This window comes from Mesoplodon densirostris, chromosome 19, assembly GCF_025265405.1.
Source record: "Mesoplodon densirostris isolate mMesDen1 chromosome 19, mMesDen1 primary haplotype, whole genome shotgun sequence".
Classification (NCBI taxonomy): Eukaryota; Metazoa; Chordata; class Mammalia; order Artiodactyla; family Ziphiidae; genus Mesoplodon; species Mesoplodon densirostris.
Genome location: NC_082679.1, coordinates 46,642,015 through 46,658,970, shown reverse-complemented (window position 1 = coordinate 46,658,970; position 16,956 = coordinate 46,642,015). Strand labels below are relative to the sequence as shown.

The following is a 16,956-nucleotide window of genomic DNA, read 5'->3' as shown; positions in this document are numbered from 1 at the left end:
TCAGCTTCCCACACACTGTTAACATTAAGCAAGGACTTCCTGTGTGCTCAGCAGTCATCGAAAATTTGCAAAGGAAATTTCTCTTTTGGGTGGACTATTGAACAGACCAGATAAAGGTGGTGAAACAAAGGCTGGCCTAATATAGTACCCTAAGGACCTAAAAAATATGAATATTCAAAAACAAAAGAGGGCTTCCCTGGTGGCGCAGTGGTTGAGAGTCCGCCTGCCGATGCGGGGCACACGGGTTCGTGCCCCGGTCCAGAAAGATCCCACACGCCGCGGAGCGGCTGGTCCCGTGAGCCATGGCCGCTGGGCCTGCGCGTCCGGAGCCTGCGTGTCCGGAGCCTGTGCTCCACAAGGGGAGAGGCCACAACAGTGAGAGGCCCGCGTACCGCAAAAAAAAAAAAAAAAAAAAACAAATCTCATTTTTCCTCTCTTATTTACAAGTTTCATTTAAATACCTCTCATGGTTAGAAAATCAATGTCAAAAAAACATTGGTATACAGTTTACAATACAAATGTCAGTAAATATTAAAGAACATGGTTAATAATTTTTCCAAGTAAATGTTTGATAAGAAATATTTTCCAGGAGGCCAGTTAAACTAAACATCAGGTGCCCAAGGCATCGGGAACAGAGCCTCAGCCTGCTCAGGAGACTGTCGCGCTGCAGTCCATGTGTGTTTTCCACTTGGTAACACACGTGGCAGGCAGCTCACAGGAAAAAGCGGTGCCACCAGCCTTTATTCCCCAGCCTCAAAGCCACACCAGGGCGTTCTCTGCTATGGGAGTCATGTTCAGAGACAAATGAACCACTAACAATGAAACTAGGATAGCTCAGTTCCAGGATATCCTGATTTAACCTGGGAAGTTAAGGTTTCCCCAAAATTGTCAAACGAAAAATAGGTCACTAGGGGCTGATGGATGAAAGAGTCAAGCTAGACTCACTCTGAATTCACTGTCGTGTTCTATACAATTAATTATTCTATTCTTTAATTCAAGTTTGAGCTGTTTCTATTTCCCTCATATAAAAGGTGTCAGCTCAGTTGTGTCTAACCTAAGTCTTAACCCACTCGATCTTTTAGGCCAATCGTACTTCTGGGAAAAATATGTTTATATATTAACATACCTCAAAGTTTACACTTTCATTATAATAAATTAGCTTTAATGTCACAAATAACATCTCAGAAAACTGAATAAGTAACTTGACCTAGTATACTAACTTGAATTTAGAACTTCTCTACCCATTTTGACCAATCCCCAGAATCAGCAGAACTGTATTATTTACATATAAAACAATATCTAAAATATGCCAATATTACCATTTCTTACCTAAAACAGTAAATATGCTGTTTAAAGCACCAAAGCATACTTTATTCAAAAGTGACACCCTAAACATTAAAGATTCAATCTCATTTTTTTAGTTCATTTCAGAAGTCTCAATATCAGAATCTTTACATAAAAGGAATGATAAGTGTTTCGGAAGACCTGACAAGTACCACCAACCCCCTCTCAAATCCCAGTGTCCTCAAGTGGTAGCCCATGTGCCTCAGGAAGGCCAGTGACAGCAGAACTGTGGTCAGGGAATCAGACATGCTGGGGTTTAACCAGGAGGTGCTCCTTAGAGCATTCATGGCAAGAGCAGACAGAGTTCACAATGGAAAAAGGCAGACAAGAAACCAGCCTTTCCTCTCTCTCAATATACCAATTAGAAAGCAGGAAATCTATTAGGCTGAGAAAAAACACAGATACCCTTGAAGGAACAGATGGGAAGTCTGTATTCTCTCAACTGTCCCACAGGTTACTTAATCAGATATATTTATGACCCAAGCTAGGCTCCAAAACAGGATTCAGACACTGTAATCCCGGTAAATGAGAAAGTGCACCAGGGTTTAGCTGGCATAAAGAACAAGCATGTCAGACAAGCAGTCTTCGGCTCTAGTAACAAACCGTCATGCAAGCTGAATGATAGGGATTCACGTTTTATTTCTGAGTTAAGATCTAGGAGATCAGAAGGAAGATTAATAGTTTCAGAATAAAAGGAGCAAGGCTTAAGCACTCAAAGGAGAATTTCTTAGATGAAGCCATATCAGTAAATGCACAGGGAGATACCCGCAGGCTAGAAGTTTCTCAACACTGGAATGTCCTGAATGTGAACAAAAATGTGGAAGTCAAACCTAGCTATTTGCTTTCCTTTCAGTACGGAAGGGGGTGAGGAGAGTGATCAATGAAGACAGTGCAGGAACATAAAAAGTGTCAGTTTTGTGGGATTATATTTGTGTTTCCATTTAGGGACACATTTCCTGTTGTTTAAATGCTACAGCAATTCAGAACATGAAATTCGTCGCCCCAGAAAGGATCCACATGGTTTAATTTTCAAATAAACACAGACTGTGCAGCCCACAGAAGCCAGTACAGGTTACATCTGTTTTTGCCCCAACTCCTATACTAAATAAGGCCTAGTTCCTGAGGAGTAGCAATGGCCATTTATCCCACAGTCTATGGGCAAGTGTCCCATCTGAAAAATCTCACTCCTCCCTCTTCCCCACTGCCCCTCGGGATGCAGCCAGGGAGACTCAGTGACTGTTCCCAGGTCCTTCATGTTTTTACCTCTCCAGATTCAGGCTGAATTTTAAGTCTAGAATCCACTGTATAAGCAGTCCTGCCTACACTGTCTGTCACAATTACCACATGCAATCTTGAATTTTCTCCTTCCCTGCAACCATGTGAATTGGGAGCATTCTTTCTAGACAGTATTGTACAGTCAGCAGCAGGGTGAGGGAGTTCAGCATAGCAGAGGGGGAAGAAACATTAGGTGGAATTAGAAGAATGTTTGAGAGGTATAATCAGAAAGGTTAAGTGCTATGAGTAAATCTGCAGAGATTGACTAAACCCTGGAGGAAATTTTATTAATGCAGGAAAGGAGTTAAGGCTCAGACAGAAGTAACCTCCTAGCATGGCTCAAAGGTTCAGGGGGTGGGACTCAGTGGAAAGGCCCCAAAGCTGCACAAATAAATTCAGCTGGTCCAGAGGCCTGGCCACCTTCACCCTCAGCTGAAAACCAAGAAAACTCATTCCAAGCATGCTCGCTTAGAGCAGGCCTGTTTGCAAGTTTGAGGACTCAATTTTAAAATCAACTAAATCGGAACTAGAATGCAGCATTACAAAATGTTTTCACAAGTAAAATCACACACACAAAAAAGTTGGAATATTGCATAGAAAAGTGTCCTGTAATATGCTTTGTAAACCTAGGTCTTTAGGAAGTTCAAAATAAAAAAAAAACAAAACCTCCCTTCATAGTCTAGAAGGCCATGATTACGAATTGAGAATGACCAATTCGCAGATTTTTGTATCAAGACCTCAGAAGATCCTGAACTTCTTCTTTTCCTTGGAATCATGATTAATTTTACACTTCGCAGGCTCAGGCTGACACAGTTTAACAACAGTGTCTTTATAAAAGGACTTGGGTTACCCGAGCCCCAGCCAAGTCTACGGTCTCTGTGTTCCACTATTTCTGCGTAGAAGAGGTGACCAAAACATGCAGGGACATAAAATCACTACTATTGTTTTTAATCCTAGGCTGTTTTTACTCTCACGTTAGTCTATTACTAAGCAAGCTACATCTGCCTGCCCTTTAACAACAAGGTGTAAATAGCCAGTTTAAGAATAAGTGAAAATGTCTTAGAAGAGCATTTAAGTTAACCTTGGCAACAGGATGGGAGACTCTTAACTCCCCTTGTAAGATGCACCAATCGAGTCTGAGTTAAAATACACCACAGTGACAGAGATATCATCCCTGTACATCCTCGCCAAGTCCTCGGGCAACGTCAGCATCGCCGACAGCCGCTCAGGCTCCATCTCCCCGTACTCGTTGCTCCCTATGGCGTATCTGATCAGACGTGTGGCTGCGTTTTGGTCGGTGGCGTGGAGCCCCTGGGCTTTCCTCTGCAGCAGCAGGCTCTGCATGAGTCCCAGGTTGGCGGGTCTCTGGGCCAGGTCTGGCTTGTGCCGACACACTTCAGCCAGGTGCTCCACCACCAGCCTCACCACATCCTCATTGCCCAGCACATCCCACAGGCCGTCAGAGGCCAGCACAAGGAACTTATCCTGGGGCCTCAGCCTGTGGTACGTGACCTCAGGCCTGGCCGTCAGGTAAGGTGGAGTGTAGTAGTGTGGGGGGGTGAACTGGTAAATGTTGAGGGCCTCGGTGTCAAAGCCCCGCTCCAGGACACTGCGCTGCAGCTCTTTACTCCACTTCAGCTGGACGTCCCCGAAGGCCCTGCAGGGCATGAGGACACCCAGCAGCCTGTTGTCCATGATGATTGTCCTGTGCTCTGACTCAGGATGCTCTCTCTTTAGCCGTGAGAGCTCGGTTGGGTTCCAGGCATTGTGGTCCCGGGTGAGGGGCAGACAAGACCACATGCCATTGTCCTCCTGGACACCAAGGATGGCCCGGCAGTCACCAGCGTTTGCCACATGCAAGTGAACTCCATCGACATGGGCCATGCAAGCTGTTGCCCCTGAGAAAGCAACCTGGAGTGAAAGGTTCCTGGTCATCTCATCTTCCAGGGCGGCCTGGATCTCTAGCGAGATGTCAGAATCCAGCCTCTGGAAGGAGTACATTAATGCTTCCTCAATGCTCAGCCCCATTTCCATGTGCAGGTTCAGCAGCTCCTGCCAGTAGACACGGAGGTGATCAAGGTGCACTGACGTGACATCCTTGTAGATACTGTCCCCTGGGTGCTTGAGCCACTGCAGAATGGGCAGCAGGGGCTTCATGCTTTCCATCGCCCCCTCCATCTGCTCCAGAGTCTGCTGGGACATCAGTGACACTGCCACATAGTAGAAGAGCCTCTCGCTCACTGCTTGAGCACATGCGTGGCCACCATGTCCATCGAAGACGCCAAACATCAGCCCATTGGTCTGCAGGCAGGCGGCTACACCTCCCCGGTCCTCCACTGGGAAATTGGCAGCCAGCTGGTTGCTCTCAAACCGCAACACCGAACTTGGGACACCACCGACAAGGTCAAGAATCTTGTGGGCGGACTCACCGGCTCGCAGCACTTCATTTACCTGCTCAGGGCTGAGCGGCAAGTGGAAATCATCTTCCTCTGTTGACGTGTGTCTATACGCTTTCTGCAGAGCAATGCCACCACATGAGGCACTGTTTTTTAGGGTGACTGGCCCCTGGGGAAAGAGCCTCCATTTTGATTTAATCCTATTTGAGGCATACCTTGAATATAAACGTTGTCCCCCTTGTAATGTGGCAATGCTGTTTCTTGCAGAATTGAAAATCCAGTAGGACACAGTACTTGACATTCTGAAACTGTATGAGCAAATGTGTTCCTTCAGCAAAAAGGGTTTTTTTTAAACCTGAAAATTTAAGAGTTTAAGAAAGTTTTAAATTTAATTTTTTAAAATAATGACTTCTGAAAACACTTAATCTCAAAATACTTAAGCAAGTCTCCGTACCTCCCATTATAATATATAATCACATTTCAGAAAATGGGTTTTTAAACACTCTCTGATCTTAAAGAGTCACTGAGGGCTACCCCCAGGGGCCACCTTTTCCTCCTTCCCAAATCCTTCCCCTTGCCAGGGCCCTGTGCCCAGCTCCCATGTTCACTCTCCCCAGTAGGCTTTAAGTGTTCATTTAAATATAAGCTCTTTCTTGCTCCCTAGCTATCTTGGTGGCTGCTCTCTGTTGGACGCCATCCAGCACCTAAACCAGGAAGATGGTGACAGCAAAGAAGACGGAAAAGTCGCCGGAGTCAGATCAATTCTAGGCTCCAGCTGGTTATGGTAAGTGGAAAGCATGTGCTGGGGTACAAGCAGACTCTGAAGATGATCAGACAAGGCAAAGCGAACCTGGTCCTCCTCGCCAACAACGGCCCAGCCTTGAGGAGATCTGAACTAGAGTACTACGTCATGTTGGCCAAAACTGGTGTCCATCACTACAGCGGCAATAATATTGAATTGGGCACAGCATGAGGAAAGTATTACAGAGTATGTACACTGATCCAGGTGATGATTAGAAACAAGCCAGAAGAAACTGGTGAAAAGTAAATCATGTAAAATTTTTCTTTAATAAAACTGGCCAGAGCTTGTTCTACATGTATGTAAATGAATGCCTCAAACATTGGCTAAACATGGCAATTTCAGAGGCCCAAAAGCACACTAGGTATGATACTAGCTGTCTAGCAGCAGACACACTACTTCACTTGCCTGAGTTCCAGTTGTCCATCCGTGAAATGGGAATATTAGTTTCATAAGGTTTTGTGATGGTTTAAAGAAATATAACCCTTCGGCTCCAAAAAAGGTATTATTACTTTTATCATTAGGTGTATCATTGGGGATTAGAGGTTGTTTCCACTATCTCTCTACTTATAAAATACGAAACTGGAACGCCTAACACCTCAACCTTTCCCCTACTTAGGTTTTAACCTACTTATTTCCCAAGGCTGGCATCAGTAGGTCAAAGGGTGTAGACTCATATTGCCAAACTGAGTTCCAAAAGGTTCACATCTGCCTCCACAAGGGCATGAAGGAAGCAGTTTCTTAGCACTTTCAACAGCCTCTGGTGGTATTTTTCCTCAGACCAAAAAAAAAAGCTGCTCTGGGCTTCCCTGGTGGCGCAGTGGTTGAGAGTCCGCCTGCCGATGCAGGAGACACGGGTTCGTGCCCCGGTCCGGGAAGATCCCACATGCTGCGGAGCGGCTGGGTCCGTGCGCCATGGCCGCTGAGCCTGCGCGTCGGGAGCCTGTGCTCCGCAACGGGAGAGGCCACAACAGTGAGAGGCCCGCGCACCGCAAAAAAAAAAAAAAAAAAAAAAAAAAAAAAAAAAAAAGCTGCTCTATTTTCTATTTTCTCTGGTGACCCGGGAGGAGAGTTTCCACGTGTTTTCAGATTTCGTTTATGAATCCTGCTCTCCTCAAGTTTGTCTATTGGGGTGTGGAGAGTGCCGACACTTGAGGACCGCCCCCTCTCCCCAGCCCACCCCGCCGAACTACGAATTGGTGCGGTCGGCAAGGCGTGCAGAGGGCGCCTCCCCGCGCCCCCCAACCCCACCCCCAGCCCTGCAGAGATGCCAGGCGGCGATGCACGACGCAAGGCGGTCTGCCGCAGACCGGACCCAAACAATTTCGCGTATCTAAAGAAAACAGATCCCAAAGTCAAGCCTCACAGATAAGAAAGAGCGCGGCCTCCGAAGTCCAGCAAGCCCTATCTCCCTCAAACCCTGGCGCGGCCACGTCCCTGAGCCCCAGCTTCCGGGTCTATAAAAAAGGGGAATTCAGTTGAGATGCTGAGCTCACAGAGGGTACTCCGAGGGCTGAAACAGCTACTGCGGAAGTCCCGGTACGCAGCCAAAGGCCCTGAGCAAGGCCGCGAGCCCACGTGGCGCGTGCGCGCGAGAGAGGTGACCGTAGCTGTGACCAAGGTTCTTCTCCGTCCGCCGCGGGCCCGCCCCCTCACCTCACCTCACCTCCACTCTCCACCCCATCACGTGAGCCGATGCTGCGGACCGGAGCGGACCCGGCGAGGTTAGAGGTTTTCACATCCCGCGCTCAACCCCTTCCCTACATCGCACCCTGGTCCTCCTCTCACCCGCTTGCGCCAAAGCCGCTGGGTCCGTCAGTCAATTCTGCGCCAGCCTACGGTGCCGCGGCTGCCCCCACCCCGGACTCACCTCCCTGAAGGGACCTCTTGTGCTGATCCAGCTAGAGAAGGAAGCATCCTCTCGCCACCCTTTATTGGTTCATCTGTGGAGGCGGGCCCCTGATGGACAGTGTAATTGCCCAATGGCTGAGGAAGACGGGAGGGCGGGATCCAGAGGGGCCCAATCCGGTTCCTCCCCCTCCCCCGGCCATCCTACCCAACCTTTACCCCCACCTCCCTCAGGCTCTGACCTTGGGTAGGCTCGGCGCCGGGCTTTGGGACCGGGCAGTCTTGCCGCTGAGCACCCCCACCACGTGACACCCCCCCCTCCCCGTTCTGCGCACCCCAAACCGAGCAACCTCTCCCATTCCTTACTGTTGTTAATAATACCCCACGGCTTCCTCTCCATTTCTGTGCTGACCAGTTCAGACCCCTCTCCCAGGCGCCACACCCTTCTGTATCCACTTGGACGCCTCCCTCTGGAGGCCCTATGTACACCTTAAACATAGCTTGTCTGGAACTCATCTTTCTGCCGGACCTGCTCTTCCTCTCCTCCCCTAACCCAGTAACGGCCCTATCATCTGCTCAGAGACCCAAGCCCCAAGCCTGGGAGTCATTTTGACTCCTCTTCCCTCACCCCCACCCGTCTCCTGTCTGTTATCTAATCCTGTTCATCTCACCTCCTAAATATCTCGCCAATCCAACTATTTGCCTCCAGTTACCCTCCCACTCCACTGCAACCTTCTCATCTCGTCTCCCCACCTGTGACTTCAACTTAGCCCTAGTTGCTCAGCTTCTACAGATCAGGTAGGGTGACCCTTCTACAGCTCAAATTGCTGCTATAAAGTCTTCATTGGCTCCCCACCAACCACTGGGCCTTAAACTGACAATTACATTGGCATGGCCACTGATGGTTACCTCAATAGTTAGTGGTTGGTACATTGAGAAAGGCTGAGAACCAGGACACCAGATATTTCCTCAGTCCCTTCCATTGTGGAATTCCAGTTATGGCCTGCTGGAATTGCTTTACTAGAACTCATCTATTACCTCTGGTAAATCAAGTGCAGTCTTCCCTGGAGGCAGAGAAAAATAGGAGACGACCAGAAAAGGCCACTTAGAGCCCTGAAAAGGTGGTCTTCTGGAAGGAAGACACACTGGCTTACCTGGGGAGCCTGCCCAGCCCACCTGGATCCAAGGACGTGGCTGCCATAAAACAGCTCCTGTCAGACTTGCCTCTGATACGATATTCATACTGCCACTCACCCTTGGCCCTTTCTGGAAGTTCTACCAGTAAGTCATAATTGGCAATATCTCTCTTCCTGGATATTAAGACGACTGTTTCGGACTTAAACTAAAAATAACTCCAAGGGATTCTAAATAAATGGGTACAATTATTATTAGTTTGTATATATAGTCCATTTGGGGTTATAGAGGGTTATCCTTCAGGACAGAGGCAGCACAGCTTATGGGTGCCTACGATACGTCAGGCCCTGGGCCGACTACAGGGGACACACAGATGGCTGCCCTCACCACACTTTCCTGAGAATATTACATCATTCTGCTGTCTGAAACCACTGAGTTTCTAAGTTACCACACGCACACCACTTCCAAAGTAAAAATGCACCCTTGAGGATTTTGTGTGCACTGGAACTTTTGTTTAAAGGCTATAACCGGCTCAGTTTCCCTATACATGATGGCTAGCCCAAGAACCCTATCCAGTCTCCCACGGCTTCCTTGTCACGAGGTCTTATTAGAAAAAAAATGAAGGAAAAGGAATTATCTCTACCCTGAGAAAGGGAAAGCAGCAGCTCAGCTGTCATTTTCCAAGAAAATATGTAAAAATACTCTGTCTCACTCAAAACCAAGCAAATGTGAATTCAAGTGATATACCGATTTTTGTCAGTCAACCTGACAAACATTAAAACATGATTAATACCTAATGTTGGTGAGTGGGCATTGCTATCTTGGCAGGTGGGAGTGTAATTTGAGGCTGCCCAATGGACAGATTTTTGACCCACTAATTCTACTTCTTCTAATTTATCCTACAGAGGCAGTCAAAGGCAAACCTTACAAATTTTCTACAATAAATACACATTACCCCATCTGTATAATATCTTGTATAATCAGAAAAAAAAAAAAGCAAAACTGTATTTTAAAAACGGAGGAGTGGCAGGGGTAGGGAGATAGATCTCTTAGATGATTCTGGCCAAGTCCCCTGATTCCTTAGCAATGCAGATAAGACCATCGATGGAATGTTAGGAAAGCTGGATTTGAGGATGATCTTGTGTCAGGAGGAATTCAGATGGTGGCAGAAGGTTTTTGTCTAACTGTCAAAACCATATCTGGCCAGATATCTGGGAGAGTTTATAAAAAACCTCAGATGTCTTCTTTGCCAACATGAGCTTGCCCTTGCAATGTTTCTGTGGCATCATTGCTGCCCAATGCAGCTGAATAAGCCCAGAAAAGCCTTCTTGCTGATCTGAGCACATCTGTGCTCTGAGACAATTGTCCCAGAGACCAGTGCCATCCTAAATCAAGTGATTTAACTTCACCACCTTTTAAGCAAGCAGGTGGCTTTCCCTGGCACTGTCCTCTCCCAAACTGATCACACACAGGCACGTACACACATACACACACACACACACCCCACCTCCCTTTCCTTTAGAGGGAATGGTTACCAATCCCTGCAGAGCAGCAAACTCAGGGACATATTTAGCAAGTCTTGAGGATGCTCGTGACAAAGGCTTGGGAATTTTTGAAAAATACAAGTCCTGCCTCAGCCCTCTTAAACCTGTTCTGAAGCAACAGCACTGACAGACTTGCCAGGTTATCAGGAGGCCTCAGAATGGTTATGTTAAGCTCCTAGCTTCTAGAGCCAACCTAAGATTGCCCTTCAGTAGAAGATGGGCAGAGCCTTTGAGGGGAAATACGACCTGTGTTTCTGTCTCTTTAAGGCTTCTTCAAACACAAGTCAATCTTTTTCAGCTGCCTGACGGAACAGCTGCAACCAGGGCTGTGATGACCTAGGCCAGGGGCAGCTTCTTCTGTGACACTCAACTTATCATTCCCTTTGCCGCCACCATCCCACACCCATGCTCACTCAGGCCATATTAACTGGCAAGCTCAGAATTTTCCATCACCCTGGAGTCCCAAGCCTGAGGCCCATCTCTGCCACCTACTTGCTATGTGATCCTGGGCCAGTCATTTCCTCTCTTGGAGTCTCTGTAGAACTACTTGGAGAGGGCAGTTGTGTGGCCCTTGGAGTTGTCATCTGTACTCTAGGTTGCCAATGACGTATCCCTTCTTGAAAGTAAATCTGGAGAAGAGTAGGAGAACAGCAATAGGGGCCTAGTGTGGGGAAGAGGAAGCAAGAGGAAGTTGGGAGACAACCTGGAGCCCCCCAGAAGCACACTTCCTTTTCTTTCCCTTGCAGCTCCATCCTTTGCTACCCTGTGAAACAATAGTCATCCGGGCAACTTTGAATGCTCTCTCGCCCCTCCTGTGGAGGCCACGCCCTGAGCTCCCAGGGTGCCCCTTTCAGGCAGGGTCAGAGGTGGAATGTCAGCACCTTGGCCTGAGCACGCCCCCAACACCCAACAGGAAGCCAAGAGTCAGGTTGGAAAGTCCAGGAAGGAGCTATTGACCAGGACAGAATTCAGGTGGGAAAACCAGATGACAACAAAGAAGAGAAGGCATTTGATAATAACAGCAATTATTTCTGCATCTCTCCCCACCCCCGCTTTCTCTTTGCACGTGCCTTTGTGGGTAAAGAAAAGTTTAGTAGGACACATGCCAGTAGTTAACAATGATGATCTCTGCAGGAACTTTCACATTCTTTGCCAGTCCATTTATTTCTTTATTTCCTTTTTAAAAAAATGTTTTTAACAGGCAGCATGTATTTAATAATCAGAAAAACCCCAATAATGTCTATCCTACCTAATTACACGTGGGAGTGGGAAGGAAGAAGGCACAGCACAGGCTGGGTAGGGGCTGTTCAGGGGCAAGAGAGGCAGCTGGGGATAGGACAGGGTCCTGGAGGAGCCTGATGTTTTAGATGGGGAATCAGGAAGTTTTATCTGATAAGATAAGCTTTGGACAGACATCTGAAGGAAGTTAGGGAGTGAGCCTGGCAGTATCTGGGAGAAAGCATTTGATGGAGAGAAAATAGCAGGGACAGAGGTCCTGGCCTTGCCAGCCAAGGGAAGGGCTTGAATTTTATGGCCAGGGCTGCCTGTCTCATCTCCAAGCCTTTGGCCAGGGCTGGGAAGAACTTGAAGGAGAATCTCACCCATGCTTTCCTTAAGTGTGCTCCATGGAACATAATCCCAGAAAATACTCTGAGAGAAGAGGACCACATCCATACTACGCTGCACTGGAAGAGATTCACAATGAACAATGGCTTGGTCAAGATGCTGAAAAATTGTGCAGTGAAAGTAATTCATCCAACTTCATAGCAGCAATTCAAAACAGTTCACCACAAACCTCCTCTTTGCTATAAAATCGAGTCACATCTGGCAGAACCCATATACTTTGTGAGATGCCCATATATCCATTCTTGGAAGAGCAAAATAGAGTCCGAAGACCTGCACTGACTTCCCTATGTTCTCCTTTAAGCTTGTGGCTAAGAAGAGTCTGGGCCTTGCCCTCTGGACTCTCAGCCAAGCCACATTCCTAGAAGCTTCTTATCTATATTTGATAGCCTGAGGGACCAGTTTAGGCTTCTCCAAAGCCAGAGAGAGAGCCCCCGTACATTGTACAGGGTACCCTCTCACCGTGCTGTGTTTTTGTTTAGCCATCTTTAGGTAAAGACTATAACTTAATAGGAACTTCATCTTCATGGATGCTAACAATGTATGTGTCTTTTCTGAACCTGGTCCTCCAGTGGGCAATGCAGGGCTGGTGCATTTCAACCGCACTCGTGACAAATCAAATATACTTTAATCAGGCAATAGCGACAATTGAAGCCTCTATCTGAACACCCCACTTCTTATAGAAGGCTGGGAGTCTGTGGACTGGGTTTTTTTTTTTTTTTTTTCCTATAGGATTTTTTAAAAATTGAAGAATAGTTGATTTACCATGTTGTGTTAATTTCTGCTGTAAAGCAAAGTGATTCAGTTATACATATATATCCATTCTTTTTTAATATTACTTTCTATTATGGTTTATCATAGGGTATTGAATATATTTAGTTCTCTGTACTATACAGTAGGACCTTGTTGTTTTTCATTCTATATGTAATAGCTTACATCTGCTAACCTCAACCTCCCACTCCATCCCTCCTCCAACCCTCTCCCCCTTGGCAACCACAGGTCTGTTCTCTATGTCCATGAGTCTGTTTCTCTTTTGTAGATAGGTTCATTTGTGTCATATTTTAGATTCCATGTATAAGTGATATCATATGGTATTTGTCTTTCTCTTTCTGACTTACTTCGCTTAGTATGATAATCTCTAGTTGCATCCATGTTGCTGCAAATGGCATTATTTTGTTCTTTTTTATGGTTGAGTAGTATTCCACTGTATATCTGTACCACATCTTCTTTATCCATTCACTTATTGATGGACATTTAGGTTGTTTCCATGTCTTGGCTATTGTGAATAGGGTGCATGTATCTTTTTTTTTAATTTTTAAATTTAATTTCATTTATTTTTTTATACAGCAGGTTTGTATTAGTCATCCATTTCATACAAATTAGTGTATACATGTCAATCCCAATCACCCAATTCATCCCACCACCACCCCCACCTCCCTGCCACTTTCCCCCCTTGGTGTCCATACATTTGTTTTCTACAACTGTGTCTCTATTTCTGCCCTGCAAACCAGTTCATCTGTATCATTTTTCTAGGTTCCACATATATGCATTAATATACAATATTTGTTTTTCTCTTTCTGACTTACTTCACTCTGTATGACAGTCTAGGTCCATCCACGTCTCTACAAATGACTCAATTTTGTTCCTTTTTATGGCTGAGTAATATTCCATTGTACATATGTACCACATCTTCTTTATCCATTTGTCTGTTGATGGGCATTTAGGTTGCTTCCATGACCTGGCTATTGTAAATAGTGCTGCAGTGAACATTCAGGTGCATGTGTCTTTTTGAATTACGGTTTTCTCTGGGTATATGCCCAGTAGTGGGATTGCTGGGTCATATTGTATCTTTTTGAATTAGAGTTTTGTCTGGATACATGCCCAGGAGTGGGATTGCTGGATCATATGGTAATTCTATTTTTAGTTTTCTGAGGAACCTCCATACTGTCTTCCATAGTGGCTACACCAACTTACATTACTTACTTACCAATAGTGCCATGGACTGGGTATTTTTTCTTCCCTGCTGAGGACCAGTGTGGCACTGTGGCCTTGGGACTCATTTATGACGTGCCAAGCCCCTCAGTACTTTTTATACCTGCCTTCCCAGAAGACAAGGGCCTCTTTTGCCTCTGACAGCGCACCCCGTGTAATGTGGTTTCAGAGGCTGGGCCTAGGGTTGGGCAGACACGAGAACCCCAGCTCTGCCATTGACTAGATACATGACTTGGGCAAGGGGCCTCGGGTGAATTTAGAGCCTCTGTTTCTCCATCTGCTGAATGGGGGCAGCCATTCCCATGTATGTTGTCGGGGTGACCCCCGCCCAGGTGTGTTGTGACTACAGAATGGGGGCAGGGGACAATATGTGGGGTGTTGAAGCAGAGCTGTCCTCCTTTTCTTGGCTCCAGAAATATTTCTGTCTAAAGAACTAGGACCTGTCACTGTAATCAGGGCACCCCCGCCCCCAGACTCTGCTGGAGACTGGGTCAAATTTAATTCAGCTTTTTTCCATGCTCACCTTCAGTTCCATGTAACTACCTCCAGGCCTTTGTCCCTGTTGTTCCCCTGCCTGGAATGCCCTCCTCTATCCTCCATACCTTTGAGGAACAGTGGGACCACTGTCTCAGACTTTCATGCATGCCCTCTCCCCAGTAGCCCAGTGGTCTCGGTGGCACTGACCAGCTGCCTACTCCACCCAGTGCTGGAGCCCCTGGGCAGCAGAGGAAGCAAGGGCTTAGGATGCTAGTGAAGCAGGAGCACAAACAACAGCAAAACATATTTTAAATATTTTGACAAGCAGTAACCTGCTGGGCAAGGTTGTTTCCCAGCACAGCGGGGCTGGACCCCTGCTAGTGATCACTGGCTGGGATGGACCAAAGACCAAGCTACACATGGCCACCAGGGGGCGTAAGGCGTAAACACACTGCGGGAAGCACCTGAGTGTGTGTGTGTGTGTGTGTGTGTGTGTGTGTGTGTGTGTACATCCCTCCACAGTGCTGAATGCCTTTTTTTTTTTTTTTTTTTTTTTTGCGGTACGCGGGCCTCTCACTGTTGTGGCCTTTCCCATTGCGGAGCACAGGCTCCGGACGCGCAGGCTCAGCGGCCATGGCTCACGGGCCCAGCCGCTCCGCGGCATGTGGGATCTTCCCGGACCGGGGCACGAACCCGTGTCCCCTGCATCGGTAGGCGGACTCTCAACCACTGCGCCACCAGGGAAGCCCTGAATGCCTTTTAAGGGGCTTAGAGAGTGGTGGCTCAGGCTTGGCTCTGAATGTTGGCCAATGCTGATCCCAGCAACTCCCGCTCTGTGACCCAGAGCAAGTGTCTTAATCAGTCTTATCCTCAATATCTCATCTGCCAAATGGGAATAAGAATGGTGCCCACCTCAAAAGGTATTGGGTTTAATTAAATGAGTCAGTCCTTGGATTGTGCTCACTGGTTGGTCACACCGCAGGCTCACGGAGCGTGTTCTCAGGGTCACCAAAGGAAGGTGCTTTAAAATAATTTTTTACTTAATATTTTATTAAAATAAAAGCATAATGGGAGAAATCAGAACTATGTTTAACTTCTTTATAGTTACCTGTCAGTTTAGTATCATATTATATTGTTTTTATATCTGATTACACAGGTGAGGGTCCTATAATCCTTTTGGTGTTTGGCTTAACTGGCTTTTCAGCCCAGAGAGGTCCCCAGAGGAGCTACAGATGATGGGGCCCCCATGTCTGTTGGGGGGTGCACGTCCTGAGAGATCCAGAGCAGTTGAGCAGATGTCCATGCAGGGCCCAGGAAAGTAGGTCCTGGTGGCATCCTCTGAGGGAGGAGTTGGATGGGTAGCAAGGTCCACATAGGGTCCCCGATCCTGCATGCCCAGAGACCAGCCTGCTACCCAGGAGCTGGCCATGGGGAGGCCCCACCTTAGAAACCCCATCAGTGCTCTCATCCATGCCCCCTCCTCCTTCAGGTCACGCCCAACCTTCTACCCTATGCCCCCCCAGGTGCCCCCTCTGTGGTTCTCTGACCCCCAGATGACCTCCCCATTTGTCCCCTAGACTTGTGGTACCACCTCAGAAAGCATTTGGAGAATCTGAGGTCAGTTATCACATGGCTGAGGAGACCCTGGCATTTGGGGTGGTCAGGGTGCTAGGAGTCCTACAGGATAGATTCACACAACAAAGGATTGTCTGAGTCCTGCCCCACCTTCAAACATCTCACCTGGATGTTCAGACAGGTGAAGAATCTGTTTATCTCCATTGGAGCCTACAACCTTGTTCCATTTTATTTGGAAGTACAAAGTAATGCCTGCACAGGTTTAATACATAGCAAATTATCATATTTTGTGTCATTTGGTATTTTACCAGGAGTTGTTCACCAAATAGGAAAGTCTCACCATGATGGCAACAATACTCATGCTCCTCTGTCTGGAATGCATTCGTAGCTGCCATGTTATGGGGCTTCTGAGTATGGGCGCAAACACAGGAAGACTTCATTACATCCTTGTGCCCCAGCATTTACATACTGCCACACATATCACTTTATTGAAAATTATATTATTTGTATATATAAATATATCTTATTATGCATTATAAATGACTGTCCTTTATATTACAACTAAAGTGTTACACTGATTTTTTGAAATTATGTGTAGAGATAAGTTATATTTTCTTCAATTTTCATTGTAGGCTCATAATGGGAGGTATGGCGTTTATTATTATAAAAAGGAGGCTCTGAGAATCTCACAAACATACTATGAGCAAAAAATCCAGAAACCAAGGATGTTTCTGAAATAAATACTTTCATTTAGTTGAAGTTCGAAACCAGACAAATGTAATTTATGCTATTAAAAGTCAGGACAGGGCTTCCCTGGTGGCACAGTGGTTGAGAGTCCGCCTGCCGATGCAGGGGACACAGGTTCGTGCCCCGGTCTGGGAAGATCCCACATGCCACGGAGCGGCTGGGCCCGTGAGCCATGGCCGCTGAGCCTGCGCGTCCGGAGCCT

General features: G+C 46.9%; 1 protein-coding gene and 1 pseudogene across 4 annotated transcripts; one reads left to right on the top strand and one right to left on the bottom strand.

Annotated features, from left to right (window-relative positions):
- Nucleotides 1-2,351: 2,351 nt before the first annotated feature.
- PDP2 (pyruvate dehydrogenase phosphatase catalytic subunit 2) lies at nucleotides 2,352-7,725 on the bottom strand. 4 transcript variants are annotated; one of them, XM_060085095.1, is made up of 2 exons: nucleotides 7,685-7,725; nucleotides 2,352-5,370 (listed from the first exon to the last, which is right to left on the bottom strand). In XM_060085095.1, exon 2 carries the CDS (start codon nucleotides 5,314-5,316, stop codon nucleotides 3,724-3,726), a length of 1,593 nt encoding a protein of 530 aa, XP_059941078.1. In that variant the 5' UTR covers nucleotides 5,317-5,370; nucleotides 7,685-7,725; the 3' UTR covers nucleotides 2,352-3,723. The 4 variants fall into 4 exon arrangements, with proteins under 4 accessions (XP_059941078.1, XP_059941079.1, XP_059941081.1 ...); XM_060085096.1 differs by having other exon boundaries at nucleotides 7,603-7,689; XM_060085098.1 differs by lacking the exon at nucleotides 7,685-7,725 and adding an exon at nucleotides 7,481-7,591.
- LOC132480738 (large ribosomal subunit protein eL30-like) lies at nucleotides 5,733-6,063 on the top strand (annotated as a pseudogene).
- Nucleotides 7,726-16,956: the final 9,231 nt, after the last annotated feature.

What these genes read in the sequence shown, in the direction of transcription:
- PDP2 (XM_060085095.1), bottom strand. Translation starts at nt 5,316, where the DNA reads ATGTCAAGTACTGTGTCCTACTGGATTTTCAATTCTGCAAGAAACAGC.